The following is a 25,208-nucleotide window of genomic DNA, read 5'->3' as shown; positions in this document are numbered from 1 at the left end:
CCTTGAGATTTAACAGGCGGAGCACAGGGTGGGATGACAAATGTTCTCCTGATTCTTTGCAGAAGAGTTACACCAATGAGAAGTATGGAGCTGTGACGCTGATAGGATCCTACAAGAAATCAGACCAGAGACTTCACATCGAGGTCCTCAACGCCGTCAACCTTATCCCCCTTGATTCCAATGGTATGACCATTTTCAGGATGGGTTAAGGCAGGAGTGAGGAGTAGCTGTTAGTACTCTGGACTTTTATAACTGGAAGGTTGTGGGTTCCAGGTGAGACCCTCCTGATGTGCTCTTCGGCACATTGTTTCACTTAGATGTTCAGAAGTGCTGTAGATGGGTATTAAAGTATATCGCTCTGGATAAGTGCGTCAGACAAACAAATAATCGTAAACATTGTCCCTTCCTCCCAATGACAGGCTCCAGTGACCCATTCGTACATCTGTCCCTTGAACCCCGGCACCTCTTCCCAGAAGTGGAGGCCAGGAGTACAAAGATCAAGAAGAGTGACCTCAACCCGCTCTTCGAGGAGGCATTTGAATTGTACGAGTCCCATTTCTATTTCAACATGTTGTAAAATAAGCCTTTTTTCATTTTTTGAGACCACATTGCATTTTGTATCATTGGTGAAAACTATTATTACAAATAGTCAATGCTGAATTCAAGGTGTAGAGGGACCTGGACCATAATATAAGTGGTTTGGAAAGCGGGAAAATCAGATATCATTAATGGTGAAGCTTCTTACAGTCAGTTCCAATCCTGCTCAAACAGACAAGAAAATATCTGAGTGTGCTCTGTTTCTTGGACCATGAGATCTAATTAATCTAATTAATTTAGATTTTGCCCATGTGAAATATAGACCATTTCCTTATGACGTGATTAATTCTAAGATAAATTATGTTGAACAGAAAAATGGTGATAGTATGAAGAGTGTTAATTTAATTTACAATATGATGACTGTAGAAGAAATACTTTTGCATAAGGGTGTGAATGGTGCTGAGTTACTGTAGCAAAACCATGTCAAGTTTGTGCCTGAATCTCTTCTTTAACTTGATTTCCTGAATTAAACCATTCAGCAATATGTATGAGCTCTCATCCAAGATAATTTAGAAATGTTTGTCTGAAGCCCTGAAACGCAAACACACACCAGCAGAGAAGTTAATGATAATGACAATGAAAGTGTTGGGCACAATGTGTTCATTAAGAGTGCTGGAGAACTGTTCTAAAAAAACCTGTAATGCATGTGACAATGAAGCTCCACCAGAAATGCTGGACTGACCAGAAAATTTAGAAATGATTGTATTAAAGAAAAGATGACCATCAGACCAGCCTGATCTCAGGTGCATTTCTAGTTTTTGAACTGGTGCTAGATTAATGACCCTCCTTCCTCACTTCTCTCTCTGTGTGCCAGCCTGGTGTCTGTGGAGCAGTGCCACACTGCAGGGGCCTGCCTTGTAATCACTGTCCTGGACCATGACACCCTGCGTGCTGATGACTTTGAGGGAGAGGCTTTCCTGTCACTACGGGCGATTCCGGGTATAGGGAGTGCCCAGGACCAGACAGGCACCCCTCAGATCCGACTACCACTCATGCACCCCAAACCAAATGGTACCTTGTCCCAGCGTTTCCCAGTGGTCTTGTTCCTACTCTTAGGGCTACAGGGCATTCCACTTTTCAACCTACCCAGACAGCTGCCTCAGCATATTAATAACAGCACCACCCAAAAGCAAATTTCAAGGTTCCCAAACCTACTGAGCTCTACAGTGTAATGTATAAGTCAAGCTAGATGTTCATCCTGATTGAGTGTTGATCTCAATGAACCCACTGTGGTTAGGAAACAATCCTGAATGCTAGCTCACTGCAAGGCTTAAATCTTTTTTTTTTAAATCATTATCTTATGATTGCATTTGTTTTCACAAATTGTTTTAAGTTGTTGATGTTATTATTCTAGTAACACAGAGCAGTACTTCACCTGCCCTTTCAAGTGCTCTATTGAAACTGATTGTCTCCAGCTCAGCTTCTAAACTCCTACACTCAACAACCTAGCAATGACCACGAAAGAGGAATTTTCCACCACCACTAGATGTGTGAAGACAAAAAAGAAATTTTTAGAATAATAGTTATGTGCTTCTAGAGATCACACACAGATTTTAGCACGGACATTAAGATTTCTGATTCACTAATAACATGCCTTTGGCAACAGATAGACCAAGTACCTATACCTCTTGTTTTTCCTTTACTGCCATCGTCACATTTTTTACTGTGTTCCTGTTTCATTTCTCCGGATCCAAAGTAGATAAGATCCTGCGCCTGCTCGAGGTGAGGAAGTCAGAGCGAGATGCCCAGGCTTTCGTGAAGCTACGGAAGCAAAGAGAAAAGAAATCCAAGGAGGTGTGAGCAGAGGTGAGGAGCTGCTGGAGGAACGGACCCCACGACAACACCAGATCTGTTGTCTTTTTTTCTGGGGTGCCTGTGTTTTCGGCGGGTGTGACATTAATTAACCTTCAATTCATCTGCCACTACTAATTTCAGGATAAATGGCAAATTACTGCTTTTAATTGCCATTTCAACAAAATTAATGATGTTTCCACTAAGGAGACAGAAACCACATGAAATGACACGTCTTCCTTAAGCCAGTTTTTTTCATTACTTTATATACCTTCACATAGGCCTAGCTCCAAGCTCTAATTCAGTCCATTTCCACAGACAAAATTGTAAGAGCTATTTTAAATTGTTAATGTTGTCATCCTATGAATCTTGTCCTTTGTTAGTCATTAAATGGAACATGTCTTTATGTCTGGAATTTAATTCAATATGCAATTACTTAGCAACTGAATACTATTTCATGGCACTTTTTTTTTTCTTTTCACTGTAATTTTCAAGACATTCAACTGAATGAACTGGACCCTTGAAAATGGACACTTTGCATTTTCACTGCCTGACCACTTTATTAGGGCCTGGACCCAACTCTCCACCATTTGACCTGATGGATTACAAAACACTGATTCTGAGAGGACTGATACCCTGGTGCTGCATTGACCCATGGTTTGTTTGGAAGAGATATTGCTGTAGGCTTAGGGAATCTACAGAAGAGGAGTCTTATTGGTAGTTACTTGCCTGTTCTAATTATTTCCTTTGTGTTACATTCCCGTCACACTGTAATTCTTTTAAATCAAAGGCTTTATCATATCTAATAACCCAGATTGTTCTACCCAAGCCCTTACTCTGATGCCTGTCACAACCAAACCTTCTCTATACTAACTCATTTATCCTGTCTGGGCTGCACCAGCTGTGCACAGTTCCATTCCTAAGATATATTGTAAATGCTCCCCCATACTGTTTGATACTCGCTAGTTTACAACTAAGCAATGTTTAATTTCAGTTGCAAAACACAAACTTAAAACAGAACCTTCCTAGTTCATTATGAAAAGTAATGATATCAAATTGATGATGCCTTGTGTGCTATCAGTAGCCAATTGCCAGTGCGGTTCTCAGATTGGGTGTGCTCAGGGACATTGATCAAAACTTGCAGGGACACAAAGTCAACTCTTCCCATTGCAATGAGAAGCAAAGAAAAAAAATTAGTGAGGTTTCTTCAATATATGGCACACTCTAATATTATAGTGGTAAAACATTTTACTGAGGTCCATGGACTATAACACCCTGGTCCTGAGACTATATCAGTTGCCTTTATGTACAATATGCCTGTACCATGTAAGAAACACTAATAGGCCAAAGAGTACCTTGAAACTATGGATAATTCCAGAACATGTGGTTGGAATAATCATCAAAGAGTAGATTCCCGTGTTATAACTACTTAAAGGTAAGATGGATTTCTGCTCGTCCTGTTAAAAAACCTTTGCTAAAAAAAACCTGTTACTCTTTTCACTTGACTACCACCCTGACCTGCCCTCCACATACAAGACTCTCAATGACAAAAGATCTTTCCAAAAAACACATTTCCCTCAACTAGGTAAAGCATTGTATACTGTTGTCTGATTTTGAAAAATATAACAATGCCTGTAGTGAAAGTCGTCCAGTTCAAACCCTGTACAAAATCTCTTCTCTAGCTATGCTACCTTCAGTGATCCTCTACGTCTGCAGCAGTACCCTGGTTCCCAATTCAGCCAAAACAGAGGAGCAACTTACTATCAAAGCAATCATCGATGTCAGAGATTTCCAAGTGGACTTGATCTGCAGCGATGAAGTATATATCAGCATGTTCTCTCCATTCCTGTTGCAGTTCTTGTACTTGGAAATCCTTGCAAGTTTCAGCTGCACAGATGGTGCTTCTGAAAGTCTCTTCTACTACAACAACTCCTAGCAGTTTTCAACCAAAGAACCAGAACCCCCACAGGTTGACCTAATAAAGCAGTCAGGCAAATTGAATTCTGTACACCTTCCCCTTCAAACAAAAATGTACTGAGAAATTATTAATAATGATTCTTTAAATGTTTTTTTTTTCCTGTGATCATCAAACTTCTGCTTTGTTAAGTGGCAGGATGTGTGCTGTAAGGGTAGCCTAAAGCAGTGATTTCCATTTAATCTGAACTGCATAATATCCCATTATGCGGCTGCTGCTACATTCTTTACTGTGTATGGCCGCAAGATCCTTATTTTTGTGTTTTCCATCAAAAGCCCAAAGCACTGTTTGTTCTATCCTCACAAAAATCTCAGGCTTTCTGAAAGTCAGACCAAAAGACCATGACAAGACAAATTTAGTTGTGCAAAAGGGTGTAAGGAAGATTACATGTCAGGTGAAAAATCCAATTAATTTTTTTCATTAATACTGCCACACTGTGGGTTAGTAATGATACTCTGATCTCCAGGTTGCTACAGGACAAGAGTACACAAATATCATACATGACCACATAGCATAGGAGTGGGATAGTTGCAGCTGAGTTTATAATTCTGGGTATATTTTCTGAACAAAACAACTTTTTAAGACAAAGGCTAGATTTATGAAAATAGCTGAAGATTATCCTTCACTTATTATTTTCTCAGTTGTAATACAGTTGCTACTGTGTATTTGTTCATGCAGTGAAGTATTTGTTTTCTTAGTGTTAGTGTTACAGCCATGCAAGTGAGCCACCCACCAAGACTCATGGATACTGTACATGTCTGCTGAAGTACGGAAAAGTCTTGTTCATTTATTACTCCAAATTGTACACACCACAGAACACAAAATCTCTTAAACCTCTAAAGGTTATCTTTGGGGTTTATTGTTGAATTTTTACGGAAAGCATACGTATATGCCTCACACAGTGGATCCCAACCCCATTTTTAAGTGGTAACGAAATGCATTGATAGCAAAAATCAGGATGATGTATCTCCACAATAAATTACTGCTCTACACAAGCTATGATATATTAACTGAAGTTCAGAAGGAATGACGACAACCAGGTCTCTTTCATGCCTGCTGTTGTAAATAATAATCTTTCCTACCGTCATTTCCTGAGGCTATAGATATATATTAAGTAAATCTTATTTTTCATATCCCTCCTCCAACTGATCTCCACTTTTGGAGTTCCCCTGAACAGCCTATTTGTCCTTTGGTCAGGGGGCTGACCCTTAGCTAAGCAGCTTGAACCAAAAATCTCAACAACTAAATACCCGAATTAAAAATTCACAAAGGCATCTAATTCTTGGATGTCGTTATTTCTTGTGTGAAAAGGTTGCTAAGGTGAGGTCACAAAGGTGTCCCACCAAGAAAATGTTTGCACCGCAGCACTACAGACATGTTACGTCCGTAAGGCTTGGATCTTCTGTGCTCACTAGAGTTCTGTGAGAAATACACAACCATTTGCAATATCTCTTCACTGCATCAGGGTCTTGAGGGGATACAATTGTAAAAGCTGTAAATTGGTTTAAGTAGCAGAACCTACTGTAACATTTAAATAAAAGCAATGACAGATAAACTACATTTGAAGTCAGGCATCATGTCTGAGAAGCTGAGACAGTAATATTTCTAGTAATTGGTAGGGTTGCGTTTATTTTCAAATTTGCAAATTAAAAAAAATGGTTGTCCACTCTTAAAGTAGCACCCCCCCCGGTCTCAGGTGTGAGTTTTGAAAAAAGTGTGAAGTGAAGTGTTAATTATATTTCCAGACTGTACAAAAGAAGGTTTATTTGACTGTATCTGGAAGTCCAATTTAATGTCTAGGATTGGGGTCAAATGGCAGTAAACAAAACTATCTCCACATTCATTTGGAAAGATCCAAAAATGCATTTCAGTCTAACATACATCAAATATGTGCTATACATGGAATGTTTGTTGCAAGCTACAGATCTCTTGTAGGTTTGTGAAAAGCATACAGAAACCTTTTCCTGGCAGTTTAAGTGTTTGTAGCAAAGTGATCTGAGGATCTTATAAGACAACATGACTGTAAAACCTCTAGCAGAGGACAGACTTTGATCCATTGGCCCCTGGTTTTAGGGTCAGTATGTGCAATTCTACTTTACATCAAAATGCAGAAATGTAGAGTTTTGTAAAAAGAACAATTCACCAGCAGGCTGTTCAAGGGTTAATTTAGCTAGACTGCAAACCATAAGGTGTTTCATCACCTGATAATACAAGGATTCAAACATCAATCGATAATACAATGATTCAAATATCACTCGTGACCCAGAAGAAGCTTATTAGCAAAAAATATATTTTATTTTCTTCTACAAAAAAGTCCAACCATTTCTGAACAAGTTCTGCTCTTGGAGCCCATTTTGTTTCTAGCACTGCTCAGCAAAGAGTTTTCAAACTCCCTGCATAAAGAGGAAATATATGTGTGTCTAATGAACATCTGGACAAACACACAGATTAGAAAAAGATCACAGATTAGCATGTATAAAGGTTTGGGGAGGAATAAAAATAGACATAGACTGATAGGTCTTCTTAACAACAGAGTGTTTAGCTAAAGTAAAGTAAAGCAGAGTATTTCATACATAGCTACATAACCTCATGCTCAGTAATGAAAAGAATGCCTCTGGTTCTTCTAGATTCAAGTGGAGTATCTTGTCTCCTCCAGACAGTGTTAAGGGCACTTCCTACTGATTTTCTGATTTGTGTCTTTCAATAGAAGACGAGCCATCTTGCAAACTGCAGCACGACTGCAGTAAAGAACAAAGACGTCTGATTACATGCTTAGTGCACCCTCCTATGACTGATTAAATCAAGTTAAACCTACCGCCCACTACCTGTAAATCCCACTACCCACACCAGATGGCAGCTTTCAGTTATACTAGAGTCAGAAGGCATTGGGTAACAGAAACTGGTCAGTTGTGGGGTGAAGTTGTGAAAATCCTAGGCCTAGAGCTACATAGGAAAAAATATGGATTTGGTCTACAAAGTGGAGCTGTAAATAATCAACTGCTGAGGCCAGTCCTAGAACTTGTACATTGATGTGTAAACGTTGGCTGTCTAATTAGAAGACCATTACTATTTTAATTAAATGCAATTTTGCATTTAATTAGAACCAGCAAATTAAGACCTGAGAGCAAAAAGCACGTTTTCAAATGTCCCTTCCTCCTTCGTCATTTTTTAATTAAGTGCTTCTGCATTACATATTCATCCAGGTGCAAATTCCATAGTTGCTTACACCCTTCTCAGAAAACTCACAATTACCTATCAGTGCAGCTTTGCATATGAGCATCACACCATATGGGTGTGACCATATGATTCAAATGGATACTTGGATACTGAGATAGGACAGGATTTTAAAATTACTTATTCAATTGAAATTAACTTTTATATTAAGCGTTATACCTCTTAAATGAGCCCTATTGCTTAATTACCAGCAAATAATTAATGATAAAAAACATTCCTAAAGTATATTTTATGTTTCACTATTTTTCGCAGTTAAAAGGTTATTTACTATAAATACATTTTATAAAAAAAGCTAATTTACAATGCCTCTCCAAAACAGATCTCTAACTTTGCAGATCTGCTCACTCTGTCCTATCCATGGCACAAAAAAGTCAACAATCAGTTACAATTTTGCTGCAATAATTCAGCACCAATTTTCATTTCATTGAATGTGTAAAGGTTAATTTTTAACTTTAATTAAACTTTAAGTTTAATTTTTTTTCAGTTTAAGGAAAATTTAAAATCCTATCCTTTTTCAAAACGTCCTGACGAATCAAGTCATACACTCATCCTAGCAAAGGTGGACACATACACACAAGTATAACTAGGACTGAAAGTTACAGCTCTTTTAATTCTAGATCTTGAAGTGTTTACATAGGGCTTAAATGTCCCTATTTTATCTCCCTGTAAAGACCTGTCTACAAAATGACATTCACATACAGGCACATTCACAATCCAGACAGGCAAATCTGCCATATGAAGTAAGCATAAAAACATGTAAGGAGATGTAAATATGCAGATCTGTCTTGAGAGCTACAATCTAGAGGTCAAGTGAACACTCGGTCACTTCAGCTCTGGGCTGCACTGTCAGGAAGCATGTGCCAGAAGAGAACCTCTGAAACAGTACTGAATGAAATGATTCAAGCATAATGGTTTTAAGTGGAGCTGGTAACAATATCAATTTTATAAGAGATCCTTCTAAAACTAATTATTCTTAGCCACACAGGAGAGAAGCCTGCTGTCTGCCTCACTCTGTAAAGGCCACAACTCAGACTGGAATGCAGTCTTGTTGCTCTGAGACCTCAGAGATGTTTGTTAGAAATCTGCCACACCTTCAGAAGTCTGAATGGACTACAGTCAGTCTTCACTTCAGCCCCCCTGTTGCTGCAGCTGTTGGATGGGCTCCCTAAACTCCTTTCAGTGCTTCACTGTTGCAATGTCACACGGTGAATACATGCTATCTGTCTTCCTGAAGCAGGTGGGTTTGAATGTGCCGTTATGGTGTACGTTTGCTGGAATACAGGAATACGCCTGTGCTTTGAACAAGATTTGTTCACCCACACCTTTTCCAGAAAAAATGTTCAATTAAAGGGTTCAATTATCCTAACCACTTCAGGCAGAACAAAACTCAGGCAGCCACAAGAATCTGAATAAGAACTGTAGATTCCAGTATTGAGGATGGAGGAAGAAAAAAAAGAAGTAATTCTAAAAAACAGTAAAAGTGATCAAATCAATGAGAAATGTCCCTATGGACAAAAGGATGAACACCAACTGATCTCCATAGGTGTGAACTTCAATAAATTCAAACCTTTAAGTTACCAGAAAAAAAATATTTACAAAGTTTTTAACAAGTTAATCTAGAAATCTTGTTCTCATGCTCAGATCTTTTCACAAAATATGAAACATAACAAAATGCAACAATGCATTACACAGAAAAATGATTGACCAAATGGATCCAGATTACTACCAGTTCAATACTGTGGATATGTTGAGATTTAATGATTTTGAGGTAAAGCACAATTCTTCTCATGCAATCTCCTTTCAATGAATCTGGTGATATTATGTGTCTGCGTTTAGACCCATTAAAAATTCTGAAAAAAGAATACAAAGACGAAAATGTTTGTTGGTTTTGCAGTGAGAAAGGGAATGCTGGCCGCTGCTTGTGACAGGATGTGCCACTGCACAGCTGGAATCTGCGCTGGCCGGAGTATGACAGGACAGTCACTCTCCGGCCCAGCATGGAGCCGGCTGTCTTAGGAGCAGTCAGGACTGCAGGCTCAGAGTTCGGGGAGGGGCACACACTGGGCATTCCTGAGTGCAGGAGCAAGCCTCACACAATGCCCCATGCTGGCACGGCAATGTCACCCGTCCCCCCTCCTGGCACCGCAGACATTTCATCTTCTGTTGCTGGAATACAGCCTGCAAGGCAAATATAAATACACATTAGGACAGAGGCACCACAATAATCCAGTGTTGTAATCCCAGCTCGGTGCTGTACTGAATAGCGCATGCAGTGTCCTAAAAAAGGTTGGTTCATGATCCATGTATGTTCTAGTACAACAGAACTGAATAAGCTGCTGAATAACATGACACAATACAGTGCAGAACTGTCCAATGATGCCAGCTACTGTATACTATACAACATGACCACAGCAAAATGTACAGAACATGGCAATGCAGTAATCAGGCTGACATTACCTGCTCCACTCGTTCCAAAGCGCTGAGCAGCTGCGCCTGCAGGCTGTAGAGCGCGGCCAGGGGCAGGCTGTTGAGTCCCGAGTAGCCATGCAGCGCCAGGGGCTCTTGCCCACCTGCTATCCGCCCCAGCTCCTCCTCCAGCTGCTGGGACTGCCGCTCGGCAGCCTCCCTCTGCTCCTGCGCCAGGGCCCCCTCCCGTCCCAGTCGAAGGGCCGCTTCCCGAGCCTCCCCCACCTCGCTCTTCCACATCTCACACGCCTGAAGCAGAGGGACAGAGGGACAGAGGGACAGAGGGACAGAGGGACAGAGGGACAGAGGGACAGAGGGACAGAGGGAGGTGGGGGCCAGAGAGAGGCAGACGTTGGAACAGGCAGAAAGGCCAGGAGGAAGGGGGTGGCAGAAAAACGTTTGGGGAAAAGTGGAAGAAGTGGAATAATGGGGCACTTTAAGAAAATTCACATTTATCTATTATCTAAAAGCATGTGCAATACTTTTGCCCATTGCAAAGAAACAGGGTAGATGGTGAACACACCAACAGCTGAAACAGAAATGTCATTCTTGCAGCTTCTTTTAAGAAGACTTATTGGAGTTCTTCAGCAATGCAGAAGTATGTAACCCTGCACTAGCAAGACTGTAAAAATAGTAGTGAGTCACATCAGGAGGGTACTCCACATCAGAAGCATGTGTGTCTGAAAGTTGACTTCCCCTCTGAAGGACAGAAGAAGGCAAAAAGAAACTGAACTGCAAGATGATTGAAAAGAATGCAGCACTTGGGGAGATACCCTTTGATTCAAGTGAAGCAGCATGCCCACACTTCCACACTGGAAAGTCGGTGCCTACCTGGGTGGCCTGCCTCCATGATTCCTGCCACTGTTTGAGTGCACCATGGGCCTCGTCCAGCTCATGCCGCAGGCGGGCCAGCTCTCCCCCTCCCGAAAGCAAGGCTGGGGGGGTGCCAGGCGAGCCCTGCCCTGGTGGGAAGTGCTCCCAGATACTGCTGCTCATCCCATTCAGCCCTGCAGGGAGAGCGACATCCTGAGTGGGTTGCTGCTTCACTGCGAGTGTGGGGATGACAACAACCAGAGCAGGCCCCTCTCACTCACATAAGCAATGGAACTCTAGGCCAGTCAACAAAATAATCCTAACTGAACTGTCCAGGAGACACAACAATGTTAGTAGTTCCCTTAATCAGTTTCTCTGAAAGATTTATTCCCATGTTTATGATGATAAAAAAACGGATTCCATCAGATTAAATTATACACCCTGTTTTTACGCTGTACACCGTGCCTGCATAAAAAACATTTCTAAAATGTTAAAGATGTGAACCACATTTCTTCAAAAAGCATGGTCTGAAGACATGGAAACTAAGAAACATTTGGAATCGCAAAAAAGAAGACTGTTGTTGCACACTGTTACATACTGGGTGCATGGGCTACCCAGATATTTAGTTGAAGCTGATATCACTTGTTTTTCAAGAAATGTCTGAATGAGGGCCTCAGGTCAATGGATCAGGCAGTTTATCTATAGCTTGTGTGGATATTTTTACAACCAAAGTTCAGGAAATCAAAAAGAACACCTCTTGGCACCTCAAAACGGTCCATGGATTATCCAGACACTCTGAATTAATTTAACTTTTTTAAGCCCCTTATAATGAATTAATATGGACCTCAGAAAGTTAGTGCACCTATTCAGACCATTATATGGAGAAAATGAGCACAGTGGAGCAATTAAATTGATAAAATCACTGAAAACATAGAGAACACAGAACTTGCACAACAGCTGGGAGTGTTAACATCAGTCCTATCCACAAGAGATAAACGAAAATTATCATGAATGCAAATCCTGATCCTACTGGGCCAAGTTAGCACACCTAAGTGAATCCTGTTGTTATCAATTGGTCTCAGTTATCCATCCATTTTTAATACCCACTTAGACCAATACACTTTGTGGTGAGCTGGAGCCCAGATTGACAGGCAACAGCCACAGGACCAACCCTGGACAGGGCGTCGGGCCATCACAGACCAAACACACGCGCAAATGCAGACAGAGAATAATTTAGAAATCAGTGGATTAAAAGGAAACCCACACGGCCATGTGGAGTACATGGAACTGCAAATAAAAACCCAGGACTCATGAGCTGTGAATGGGTCAGTGCTAACAACCATGTCACCATGCCTCCCAGGACTCAGTTTGGCATGTTTTTTTAGAAAAAAATTAGACAGAAATGCTCCTGACACATGTGAAAACAATATCAGATGCATGCTTAGGAATTGGAACCAATACCATTTGTTAAATTTGTAATGTCTCATTATATAAATGCATTTTTACTGTCACTCTGTATGTACTTTATTGCCCCAAAGTCCACAATTTTAATACATGTTTGCTTAGCACACGCTCTTATTCATTTTACACTTTAAAATGGCAAAAGTTTAAAAAATCTTATTATTTTGTGAGGCTCAATCAACTATTTCATAACAGTTCAGAATTAGCCTGAAGTTGTTGTCTTCTAGGGAAGTGTGTAAGCATCCTGTTTTCCCCGACTACCCTTTAATGATGGCAGGAATTCACCACAGTGGGGTGCAGGCCAATCGATCCAATCACACCTCTGCATCTGAACAGAACACTTACCCAGAGAGCTGTGTGACGCTCCCAGGAAGGTGCTCTCTGATTGACCTGGCTGTGGGAGGTGGGAAGACAGGAAGTGGGAAGAAAGCGCTCCGATTGGTGGTGATGGAGAGGTGGAGTGGAAAGAGGCAGAGCTGCTGAGGGAGCCCGGTATGTTGACCGGCGCTGAGCTCTGCAGCAAGCTGCCTCCTGCAGGACAGAAATGGCAGAACGTGTTACTCAGGAATCGGAAAAGATAGAAAAAAGGCTGCAGCGACTATACTGAATATAGTGTACAACAATGTCTATTGTAGATAATCTGTTCCTTGTCCTAGTTCCCCTACACTCTTTTAATAACTGATACAGTTAACAGCTTTAGAAATCATCATAAAATAAGATTTTGCATGGCTTTCTTTATACAAATATTTTGAAATTGGGTCTAATAAAAAACATTTGGAAAGAAAAACTGATTCACAAACTGGTAAGCGCCTATTAGGAGGCCGGCCACAGTGCGAAGATGAATATAACAAATTCCCCAGGATGCAACCTTACCGAGCATGATGCCTGCGCTGGGCACTGTAGTACCGCTGTCCAGGCTCTTCTCCAGTGCTGCCATGCCAAAGTCATTCAGGTCCAGGTCATCCAGAGCTGATTCTGCAACAGGAAGGGGGCATACCTTACACCCTTAGGAAAGCACTGCTTTTTAGACATCAGCAGTTTCCCTAGTATTTACTGCCAAGTGTTCTGTGAATTTATGGTCAATTTTCCTAATGAAGTTACAAGGGTTTGCTTGATTAGGAAGCTTTCTTTGGCTCTGACGCACATAGCTTTTAATGAAATGTTGAAATCTATTGCCACTCCAATTGATGTATCCTACAAAAGAAGCAGCTTCATGGGAGAGCAAGAAACATTGGGAGAATAAAACATACAGTAGAACACATGGGGAATTTTACAAAGCATCAGAGCATCATCATAAAATAAGGACTACATTTCAGTTATTTTACAAAGCGTGACATAAAAAACAACATCTGGACACTACAGTTTTAAAGTTAACCACAGCTAGTTAGCAAACTGAACAAGCATGGCAAAACAATATTTGAGTGTAGCAGGCAGGTCTATATAGGTACTGTAATAGCAGCCGAATTACAGTAGAGGCCGCCAAAAGGCCTTTTACAGTTGTAGTTCGGCACACAGTGTGATAATTTTTAAATTACTGAAGGGTTAATGTCCACATTTTGGCAAGGATATAATTAATTGTGCATTGTGTGAATTGCGTTCTATAAAGGGCTAGCACAGTATTAATTCTGGCTGGGTTGTGATGGATGGCTTAATAAGCTATCAAGGCACACTGATAGAGCTAATGCATATAGAAAGAAAGGGATTCTACGGAGTCTTTCAAATGCAAGAACTCTGCAATAAAGTCTCCTGCACCTCACCTGTCTACCATTGTGAGCTTTTGCGTGAACAGGACCACCCAAGTCTGCACTCCTCTATTTGTGTAGTTCAGTCACAATCCACTAAATGAGGAGTGAATCTTTCACATGGTAAGCATGAAACGGCTTTCTTTTTGTTCAGTGGGTGAATAAAGTTAGACCAGTCTGCAACAGCTTAGCAAGGTAGTATGATGTAGGAACTTCTAGAGGAAAAAGTTTTGTTTCGCTTATCTTAAGTTTAGTTTAATCTTTTAAAGTAATGCCTGCCTAGCTGTATATAGGAGTTAAATCAATAAGTGGATCTGAGAATGAAATGAAAGCTTGAAGCAGCGTGACAAACCTCACTGTAACACCTGAAATATGGGGATGATGAAGGGAAAACTGGGGGAGTGGAAACAGCAAAACCCAAACCAGACACCCCACACCCGGCCTCTCCTCCTGCTCTCTGCCCCCAGGACAAGCTTGCTGTAGTCAGGTTCATGCCCACCCTATCAAACTCATGCTCCTCCCATGAGAACGTGCTGCTCACCCACGACCGACTCCACAGTATCGCTGGTGGGGTAGAAGGGCAAGGCATTGGCGTTCATGCCTGAGGAGATGCCTGGGGGAGCAGGGCTTGGTGGGGTGGTGGCCAGACTGGACGTCATGCTGGAGGAGATACTAGAAGTGAGGGGGCTGCCCACAGGGAGGAGCCCCATGAAGTCCTGGGTAGGGAGAGAGACAACACACATTACTACAGTATGCTCTTTCTCATACTTGACATTGAACCATGCTGTGTTCAAACACAACTGTCCACTTCAACTACAGTGGAAAGGCAGGGCTGTGCTGTGCTTAAAGAAAAAGGAGGAGGCTTTGATCTGAAACACTGATCCCACATTCTACTGCCCTCTTCTAGCATGGAAAATGGTTAGGCCAGTGTGCTGGAAGCTAATTTAATAACCAGTGAAAAACAACGAATGACATTTTCCTGTGTCAAATAGTGTAAGAGTACATCTCTGGTTTGGAGCCAGTTTGTCCAAACCTCATAAAGGGTGCTCTTGAAGAGCAAGTTAAAGCTGGCCAACCCAGATTGTTTCTGTTGCACTGACAGGGGAGCCTTGTGAGAAAATTATTAAATCAAAGAAGAACCTGAACTCTCCTCATTTCCCAGTCTTATATGTGATGGGTTCAGAGTTGTCTAGGAAAATGATCTTGAATGTTCAGCTTTAAACTGCCTTGAGGATCTGTAAGATCTCTACAGCTTTTACAGTGCTCCTGTTCATGTGTTCTTGACCCACTCACCACAACTACTGTAAATTAGCTGAAGACTAAGAACACTGAATGATGGGAATGAATCCACACCAGGATGCACTAGACAGCAACAATTTAATCTACCGACTTGGTATATTATAGTACTTAGAACAGTTAACTAGGAAACAGCATCATTCTGCCTTTGAAACTGTTTCACTCAAGACAAATGCATGAATTTAGCTGTAGGTGAAGGCGAACACCAGGAAAAGAGAGAGAGGGTGATCAGTACCTGTTTGCCTTGTGCCTGTATTGACTCCCTGCTGCGCTGTTCCAGTGAATGAGGTTTCTGCTTTGCCTGCAGGGAAACACATGAGACACTGCCAGAGCAACCCGGATGACTGAGGACATTTCAAAAACTAAGGAAAGGCATATAACTACCTGTGTAGTTTTGATACTTTTCTAGTTTGGAATTCTCATCTAATGCTCTTTAAATCTTCTATAGTAGACTCTGCTTACAACAATACTGCAGTGCTAAAATATAAAGAGCTAGAATTCAATTGCAAGGCTCTTCAGCTTTGCACAGTAAATCCTAGGTGTTTTTTACACTATATACCTTAACATTAATAAATATACTAAGAGGCATTAAACAAATTCAACAAATGAGTACTGGAAGTAAAAACACTGGTTATTAATGCCACTTACTATATAAAATCCCTTTCAATTCTTCCTTGAGTTAGTCAATTACTAAACTCATGTTTCTGCATGCTGCCAGATTATCTTGGAGCAACAGTTCACTGGAATGCCATAAATAAATAAGCATAAATAGTATAATAAATAAGTTTGGGGATTGCAAGCATTTTTTACACGTTAGTCTTTTCTGACCTGGTCTTCGCGCTCGAACCCTGGTGCTCTGCCATATCCGCTGCCCATCCAGCAGGACAGAGGGGCCTCCAGGCTACTAGACTCTGGGTACAGCACTCTTCCCAGCATACTGTGCTCTGAGGCAGAAAGTACAGAGGAGCTCATGGTGCCACAGCTACTGGATAGGACCTGAAAGAAAAAATCCAACAGGCTTTCATCTCCACGGGCCCTACAGCACGCGTTTCACATTTTTCAAGATACCTCTCATTCAATCAAAGCAGTCTCAAATCAGATCTGAAACAACTATCTCTATATTGCATTCAGTGGACAAAAGGAAACAGTATCTGCAGAAAACAAGGACATCCCTTTTCCTAAACAAGCACAAGTACTGAGTCTGAAGTGTGAAAGTGGACTAGTAGCTTTTTACATGTTAAGTATTTATAATTTTATCAAATGTCTTCCAAAGGCTGTGTGGAACTAGAGTCAGACTATATTCACACAATGAACAGCCTGCGAATGGGTTCTCTTCAGGATACTGCCATCTTATCCCCGACAGCCTGTGTGAACACCACAATGACAAAGTGACAGATCTTACAGCGTGGAGCTCTGTGCTGTGGGCGCTGCTGGGACTGCCCGGGCCTGACTCCTCCACTGCCCCAGTGGGGAAGAGGGGCACAGAGCCCGGCATGGAGCTGGGCGATGGGCAAGACAGCTGGGCCTCCTCACTGCAGTTAGGCTCTGTGGGATACACCAGCACAGCAGTTCTCAACAGCAGTTCTGATTGACAAATATCTTGGAAACATTATAATTAAAGCAGAGTTTCTTAAAACATGGACAACAGAAAAAGAATATAAAATTAAATTTAGAGAACAGCTCAATTGAGGTTTTCAAAAGCCAGATTAAAAGCATGGAGTTCAGATGCAACGAACTGCAGAGGAAACAAGGTCCCGAGTCATGGGAATGTGAAGCCCAGCATTACGTTACGGGAGTCGGGTCTGTATCCCAGCGACAAGCTGAAACCGGAGTGATGGTAGTTCATGGAGCTACAACTCTGCAAACTGTAACATGTGGCAGTGGGGGAGGAGGGCAGAGAACCACCTACGGTCAACATGGGCAAAGGCACAGAAGGGCCCACGAGGACAGCTGCCAGACTGCTGGATGTCGTTGCACTTAGTGGACTTGTAGATCTGTGGAGAGACAAAACCGTTATCCCCTCCTCGGCAAGGACACTCCTGCTGCAGCTGGGACATCATAATCATCACCGCTGCACCTGCCCCGTGTCAAAATACTTGATTGTCTGAATTCACTAAAACATTTAAAATTGCATTACAAAAATATACAAAAGAAAACATTCTCACAAATGGTGACCTGAGTGTTTTATCAATGTTGCCGGTAGTTTAATTATGTTATAAAGATGGAGTACCTGATCAGAATAAATATGTAATATTAATTTGTCATGCTGTTCCATTACGAAAGTTTATGTTGCAAGAAGATACCAAACCCAATGGCACTTGCATGAAAATGTGAATCTGTCTTCAGTTAGTTTAATGTAACATGAGTTTGAAAAAAAACAAGTTTCAATATCAATACACGTCCCTGAGAGTTCTTGTGTTCCCATCTGCGTGGGAAAACCAGGTTGGTCAGATGTGATGTGAAAAAGAGATCCATATTGCTTGGTCATTAAATTCCCCATGACACTGTCTACAAGAGCAGTGCCGTTAACCACAGTGTCTTGCCTAAATTCCCATGTGGGTTTGCGCAACCTGGTTTTCATGTAATTCCCCCTTGAAAAATCTCTCACTTCTCCACCTGATCGGCTGCATAATGGGGCTGGTGGGTACTGTACTTCAGTGGTAGATGAAGTGGTTCCACTCCGACATGTAAGGAATTTTGAGATCCTCTGGGATAAAAAGCACTACACAACCGCAAAAGGAATCTTTAGGGACAGACGAACAGATTGGACTAAAGAGAGGACTCCCAACTTAACACAAAGACGTGTAAGTACATATCACACACACATATGTGTATGTAAATGTTTTGCATTTTCTACAGTTGTAGCCCCGATAATTCACGCCTGACAAAGGCCCCAGCCACATGAATAAACAGGAAGTAGGAAGGAAACCACAGCTGCTGTTTGTGTCTCTGGGGCTGCCCTCCCTCCCGCGATGCCCCCTGTCCAGATGGCATGCCGTTACCTCGGGGTGGAACTGCTGCTCGGTGCGCGTGTGGCAGTACTGGCAGCCGTCGCCGCTCTCGCACTTGCTGGGGTCGCCCCACTCGTCACTGTGCTTCACAGAAGGGCAGGGCAAGGACCTGGGAGAAAACAAAGAGCTCTCTCAGCACTCTGAAACATACCACGACACCAGCACAATTACCACCGCAGGCACTCATGGCTTGATTTTTATCCTCCTTAGTCAGGGAGCCAGTGGGTGTAGCAGTCTATTCCACAATAAACCCTTCTTATGTGCAGGCCTGGGGTCTGCCAGCTTAGTCTTACACAATCACAGTACTGCAGGTTTAACAGAGAGACAGCATGAAATGGATGAGTGAGTAAAGGCACGCCAAACACACTGTATTAGTCTACATGAGTTAACAAACACACTGCAATTCAGTCATTAGGAGCTCAGCAGGAGCTGGAGCGGGAGACACTGTGGCTGTCTGGTAGCCTGGCTGCAGATCTTGCGATACACAGGGCTAGACAGTTCTGAAAGGACCCCCCTGTGCAGTACCTGTACTTGTGCTTGCGGGGGCTGCGGCGGCGGTCCTTGCTGTTGTGGTAGTAGGGGCAGGCATAACCTTGGCGACAGAGGCGGGGGGGCTTCTTGCACAGCTCCGTCTTGTAATGGGAGAGGACGTAGGTGTTCTCTGTGGAGAAAGACAACCTGTCTGCCCCTTTGTTATAACACTGCTTTGAAACTCTCTGCAGCTTAGATTTCTAATTTGAGGCAATTATGGACAGAAAGATAGTTCTTATCTAGTAGCTTTGACAGTAAGAAGTGATCAGAAATATAACCTAGATCAGACGATGGTCATGACGGACTATAATGGTTTTTTTGCCTGAACTTAGGTGCCAGGCACAGCTCTTCTGGGCTCCTCGACTTTTCCAGTCGAGCAGCAGTCTTACCCTGCCACCGAGGCTCCTCGCTCAGGATCTTCTCGATGAGGGCGTAACTGGTAGCGATGCCAGGCTGTCCCTCCCCGCCCCCTTCAGAGGTGCCCTGCCCGTTCTGCACTGCCTCCATAGCTTGCAGCTCTCTGAGGGAACAACAAGAGAATGAGTAGCAGCATGGGAAAGAGCAGAGGCAGAAGGTCGTTCAACCCTACTCATTTGTTCCAGAACCTCACATGGCCTTTTCTGGGAGGCTACTAAGGGCATAAGTTCCAGCAATATACCTCAACACACTGTCTAAAGTACTGCGTTCACTTTTCAGTCCCTGAGTGGACCTGCACTCTGAACACAAGAGCCCCTGCAGTCTAGGTGATTGTGGACACGATGGCTAACCAAGATTTTGACAGCTTGTGCTCGCTAAAGCCCAGTAAGTCCATAAAGATAGCAGGTACTATTCCTAGGTGCACCCAGCTGCCAATTAAATTCAAGTGTTCTGAAGGGAGCACGCAGAATAAAAAAGAGCCAGCACAACCTGGAAAAGCTGGAGAGGTTCTGCGTAAAAGAGGTGCCAAGAGATAAGCCCTTCTGTGCTTTAGCTATTTAATTTTGCATAACTTTCAGACAGTTTAAATGTCTTTACATACAGCACTGATACTATAATTTAAAGAAACTCTGATCCATGAGGACTGAAAGGTATGTTTTTTTTTAAGATTTGCAACCTAAATGATCTCTACATCATTTAAGTTTAATTGATCAAAAATCTTTCTACATGTTAAGAAATTACTGACATCATGGTTACCTATAAAACCAGCTGGACTGGCGGTCTCCAGATCTGAGGCTGAAAACCTCTGATTTACAATCCTAATTTAGTTTCTGTGTTTTTATGTTATAATCCTATTTGGGGCAGTTAAGAGATGCCGAAACTTTACATGGACACAAGTTTTATACTGGTGTGCACACACGACACAAGGCTTTTTGTCTACGGCTATAGGGGGGTGCTGAACGTGTGAAAGAGTAAGGGTCCAGTGTGACACTGAATCTGGAAGTTTCAGAGCTGCACGCAGTGCTGGATCTGCTGTACGCTGTACCTAATATCATAGACAGGAGTGCGCAGGTCCTGCGGCCCGTGAGCGAAGGCACAGTGGGGGCCGTTCTTGCTGCAGTGACCCTTGGCGTCGGTCTCGTGGATGCAGGTGCCGGTCTTGTAGTAGCGCAGGTGGTAGCGCCTCTCCGTGTCGCCCGCTGTGCGGTGCAGGAAGGGGCAACTAAGACCCAAGGGAGAGCAGGAACATAAATCCTGTTTGTTTATTGTTTTAAATACATGAGTTTCTATATTCAGTTCATAAAAAAAAAACATTTTTCCAAACATGCAATCTTCTGCAGCTATATAAACAACCAATTTAGCAAGGGGGAATGTTTCTACGCAGCACAAGTTTCAGAGAACAGTGCTGACTTGTGGCATTTCTGAGCCAAGCGTGAGGGTCACTTAAGTCTTTCCTCTTTGGGATTTACACCAATCATCATCTGGGATGATAACAACTGATGATTCTAAACTATTCTATTTAGAATTCTAAATTCTAAAGAAATACTGCATGGATGAACCTGCTCCAAAGTCCGCTCCCACTGAAACACCAAGACTAAGGGCAAATTTGTTGCATCCAGGTTCTAAAAAAATGTGTCTCCAGGAGCTAAGCAGCTTGAAACTGATTGTGCTGCACTGATCACTTAAGACACGTTTAACAGCTCCTCCTGACGGGAGCACTAAAGACAAAACTCACAGGCGTGTTACTCAACTAGACATGAGGACCTCATGCACGAGAGAACGTGAGACTCTGAGCCCGCAGCCGCACGGAGACTTACTCGTCCCCCTCGGGGCAGGTCCCCGAGCTCTCCTCGTACTTGGTGCAGTAGATGTCGGGGCTGTAGCTGAAGGTGCCGTCGCGGCGGCGCACCGGCCGGCGCCGGCGCTGGTTGACAAAGTGCCAGTTGAAGCAGGTGAAGGGCCGGTGCTGAGAGCACTTGTGCTGCACAAACAGGGGGCACTGCTCTGTCCGAAACTCCTTCAGGTACCTGAGAGAGAGGGACAGAGGGGTGGACAGAGTGGGACAGGCAGAGAAGGGGAGAAATAGCAAGGAGGGCAAAGATGGGAGGAGGGAAACGGCAACAGCAATGCGCCCGTGAAATCAGGATCTAGAAGTTCAGTGGTGCACACACAAAACTTGTTTGGACAAAATCAAGCTGGATTATTGCAATGCAGCACATACTGGCATATCCACCCATCCATTTTTTATCCAGTACAGTGAATTGGGGGAGCCAGAGCCTATCCTGGCAAGCAACAGGCACAAGGCAGGATACACCCTGGACAGGATGCCAGTCCATCACAGGACAGACACTCACATCAGGGCCAATTTAACCTGAAGGCAGTTAAACTACCAGTATGTCTAGTGTATCCAAATGTGCTTAAAATGTTGATGCAGGTTCAGAATTCAGATTCTTGAGTTTTTAAGGCCTATAATATTTGAACATCTATTAGCATCTATTTTGTGTTCTTTGCATTGGCTCCCTATGGATTTCAGAATATGATTCCTAAATGTTGCTGCTCCCCTTTAATGGTATGAATACTGTAGTTTGGCTACTGACTGCATTGGTGAACTGCTCTATTTTATGATCCAGCTTTTAAATGTTGAATTTACTGTCATGTTATGTGTTTATATCTCTTTTAAATGTTGAATTGCACTTTAAAATGATGTTCCAAGAAAGACTTTATATATAATAATGTTTTTTTTATTGTTGTTATCATTATACTGTGTTTATTTAACTATATAATTCGGCAGGACAATTTTACAAAATATCAGCATTTCCATCGATACTGGAAACTCTAACTGAAGACAATCTTTTTGGAAAGGAAGATGTTTTTTTTAAAAAAGAGCTGTAGAAATGGCATAAATACATATTTGGCATGGAGACACAAAAACATAATTACACCTGATAATATAGACGATTACAGTAATCAAGTATTAACAAAGACGCTAGCAATATCAGCTCAAAATCAAATCAAGCCACAAACACGGCTCTGCATTTGAGCTCTTTTGAAATTGATACCAGTGTGCGAGACCAGACCACGTACAAAAACGCGTACAAACTTCTCTCCAGTGGCACAGTAAGTGGGGCATAGGTCTTCTTTTTTTGAACAACTCAAGAGATGCCACGATGGATACAAACGTCGAGCCGAAACTGATACCTTCCCTCAAAAGGCCTGCTTCGGTAAGGTGCCACCTTAAGCAAAACCACCCCTCTGGGTCCAGGTCAGGCTGTGAAACCCGGATGCACCCTGGTAGCCCGGGGCTCTCGCGACTGATGTGGGCAAGCGGGAAGGAGGGGGCGCGCGCACCTGTACCCAGGTGTGAGTGTGCTGCAGGAACTGGTCACCCGGCTGTAACAAACTAATACTAACGATGGAAGCCATCCCCACAAGTTAAAGAAAACCAGAGACGTTAAATACGGAGCATGATGAAAGTGCTTTGATTGCTTTACCCGGAGATTGGGGTACAAGAGAATGAAACTAAATTCCTGTATATACCCTTAAGTGTGAACATCGTTTCTTCTGAAATATTTAATATTTCCTCTCGTATATACGTATATTTCTCTCGACGTATAAGGCACGTCGAGAGAAAACAAAACAAACTTCAAAATAATGGGCACCAAAAAACTCACGAAATCTATAAGTGATTACGGGTGTGCAGGTGTACAGAACTATGTTGTATCTCTGGGCTTGAAAAAAGCAGCATTTTACATAAAGACCCAGAATTATTATGCTATATATTATAGGTAATTCACGGTAAACATTTTATTGTAATAAGCATACGCCTGTTTTAAATCAATACATTTCTGCAACTGCTCCCACTAAAGAGTACCGGTTAAAAACAGAATAGCGCCGAAACAAATCGGCAAATATGTTCGCGGTGTTGACTAGGTATAAGCATAACCTTCAGCTAAAAAAGACCTAGACGGGCACAAAGATGACAACAATGTCGAATTCAAGGAAGGCGTCTTGATGAGATTCGTTTTAAGATCGTTTCCCCGCCCATTCCCGAACCACACCGGCTGGAACTGGTACCTCCGGGAACTCAGAACAAATCGGTTCTAGTCGGGTTCGGTCCGGACCGGTTCGAACCGGATAGAACCGCCCGCGCGAGCCCTCCCACCCCGCGCCACGTCAGGTGCGAGAGGCCTGCGCGTGTCCGTGCACGTGAGGGTGTGTTACGTACGTGTAGTGCTGCGGTTTCTCGGGTTGTGCGTGCAGCACGCTGGCGGGAGACGCCGAGCCTGCGGCTGCAGAGGAGGCGGAGGTCGTGGGTGCGGCGGATCCAGCTGCGGCGATAGCCCCCGAGGAGGAGCTCGCTGGCGCGGGGCCTTTCGACATATTCCCTTCTCTCTCAGCGCCACTCTTCCTTTATTATTGTTGTCTACACGTCGAGGTCCGCATTCTTACTCGAAGTGCGCTTGCGCCTGGCACGGGGAACGGGAAACAGACCGGGGGGCTACCGCTGGGGACCTTGGGAGATGTAGTGTCCGGGTCCAAGCGTTCGCTCGTATGGACTACAGGAAGAATATTTGTTAATAACTGAAATCAATCGATAAAGAAACGAAGGCTGCTTTAATTTAGTGCGCGAATATTGCATTTTACAACTGTATAGGTTTGGTAATGTCTAAATCAGGCTTTATTTTACTGTATTTATACATGTCTGAGAAGGAAAACGTAATGCAATTTAGTTGTTTTTTACTCCTATATACATGTATTGAAAGCATCTTGCCCAAGTGCAAAAACATCTTCCCCTCACCTCACGATGTTGATGAGACATACAGAGCCAAACTAAACCCACCTTATCTTAGCAGTCAACAAACAGTCGCTCCCCCCCCCCCCCTTCACAGTTAACGTTTTAACGTCTGTAAAGTAATTCTCAAGACCTCTATTAGTTCTATACTGGAGTAAAATACGGAAGGAGACCCCACAAGTGCAGCTTTAACACCGACAGGATTGTCTTGCGATGAGGGTAATGTGTGTACCGGGCAAAACTAAAGCACAGCAGGCGCAGACAAGCCATCCGCTGCTCCACAGTTCGTTTTGTTATACGAGTTATGAGCTTTTAATGTAAAATGCATTTGCATAACTTTAATTGTGTTTTTTTATATTTAAATGCATTTAAAAATAGAAAACATGTTATTTGTAAAGCTTTTGTCTTTTTACGTGACATATAAAGCTATTTTCGTTTAATAATGAATGGCGGTCAGTCTGGTGCTGTGTAAGCTTAAGTCTGGAAGCCATGTTTATTGTTCACGTTTTAGAAACATTGTGGTTTTGTTCTCAAAAGCAGAGGTCTGGTTTCTTTTAGGAGAATCTTTCCAAATTACCACGCACAGTGTATTAACTGCACGTGTAACGATATAAAGCAGTAATGATTAAAGCTGCATCGCTCAGGAACAGGAGCTCTATTTTTAAAGGACAAAACATTAAAACTGGCCATTTTGTTTCAGTCGTTTTGAATAGCTAAAAAACTAGTTGTGCCATAAGTGAAACCATCTTGGTGAGCATGTTAAAAAACTGTATCCCCAAAATACAAATCTAAGATGCAGGATTTCGTATTAATAAGTGTGGAGCAGTCTATTTTTTACAGATGAAACAAAATTAACTAAAATGTTTATGTTTAGCTTAGCCACATGGGAGAGGAATAAAATTAACCAAATGACAACTGTGAGGCTCCAGTAGCGAACGCTCTTATTGGTCACAGTTCCTCATTCAGGAAGCCAATGGGACATTAGCGTGAACAACCAATCAGATGTCATCAGTTCATCCAATCTGCTTGTGAGTCTCCACACCTTCGTCCAATCGGCGAAAGACTAATGCGAAGAAAAAAAC

At 42.6% G+C, this 25,208-nt stretch overlaps 2 protein-coding genes across 3 annotated transcripts in view; one reads left to right on the top strand and one right to left on the bottom strand.

Moving 5' to 3' along the window:
- Positions 1-2,794, top strand: part of unc13d (unc-13 homolog D (C. elegans)) — a 30,185-nt gene extending 27,391 nt beyond the window's left edge. Inside the window, exons 31-34 of one of the 2 annotated variants that reach the window (XM_088926598.1) lie at positions 63-183; positions 420-543; positions 1,412-1,608; positions 2,297-2,794. In XM_088926598.1, the coding sequence (XP_088782724.1) occupies positions 63-183; positions 420-543; positions 1,412-1,608; positions 2,297-2,397 (543 nt within the window). In that variant the 3' untranslated portion in view covers positions 2,398-2,794. Of the gene's footprint in view, positions 1-62; positions 184-419; positions 544-1,411; positions 1,609-2,293 lie in introns of both variants that reach the window. The other variant, XM_088926597.1, reaches the window with a different exon arrangement.
- A 3,844-nt stretch (positions 2,795-6,638) lies between these two features.
- Positions 6,639-23,769, bottom strand: unk (unk zinc finger). Its single transcript, XM_088926596.1, has 16 exons — positions 23,560-23,769; positions 21,152-21,361; positions 20,380-20,556; positions 19,307-19,437; positions 18,912-19,047; positions 18,378-18,495; positions 17,285-17,369; positions 16,778-16,920; positions 16,204-16,371; positions 15,611-15,676; positions 14,621-14,795; positions 13,211-13,312; positions 12,683-12,868; positions 10,895-11,070; positions 10,055-10,312; positions 6,639-9,775 (listed from the first exon to the last, which is right to left on the bottom strand). Exons 1-16 carry the CDS (start codon positions 23,712-23,714, stop codon positions 9,620-9,622), a joined length of 2,442 nt encoding a protein of 813 aa, XP_088782722.1. The 5' UTR covers positions 23,715-23,769; the 3' UTR covers positions 6,639-9,619.
- Between the last annotated feature and the right edge of the window lie 1,439 nt (positions 23,770-25,208).

The sequence above is a fragment of the Atractosteus spatula genome, chromosome 11 (assembly GCF_055471065.1).
Source record: "Atractosteus spatula isolate fAtrSpa1 chromosome 11, fAtrSpa1.hap1, whole genome shotgun sequence".
In the NCBI taxonomy this organism is placed as follows: domain Eukaryota; kingdom Metazoa; phylum Chordata; class Actinopteri; order Semionotiformes; family Lepisosteidae; genus Atractosteus; species Atractosteus spatula.
The sequence above is the reverse complement of the archived record's forward strand: the minus strand, read 5'-3'. Positions and strand labels throughout refer to the sequence as shown.

What these genes read in the sequence shown, in the direction of transcription:
- unk (XM_088926596.1), bottom strand. Translation starts at nt 23,714, where the DNA reads ATGTCGAAAGGCCCCGCGCCAGCGAGCTCCTCCTCGGGGGCTATCGCC. An exon ending in GAGAAACCGCAGCACTACAC is followed by an intron (nt 21,362 to 23,559) that starts GTACGTAACACA and finishes CCTCTCTCTCAG; the next exon opens with GTACCTGAAGGAGTTTCGGA. An exon ending in AGCAGCAGTTCCACCCCGAG is followed by an intron (nt 17,370 to 18,377) that starts GTAACGGCATGC and finishes GTCTCTCCACAG; the next exon opens with ATCTACAAGTCCACTAAGTG.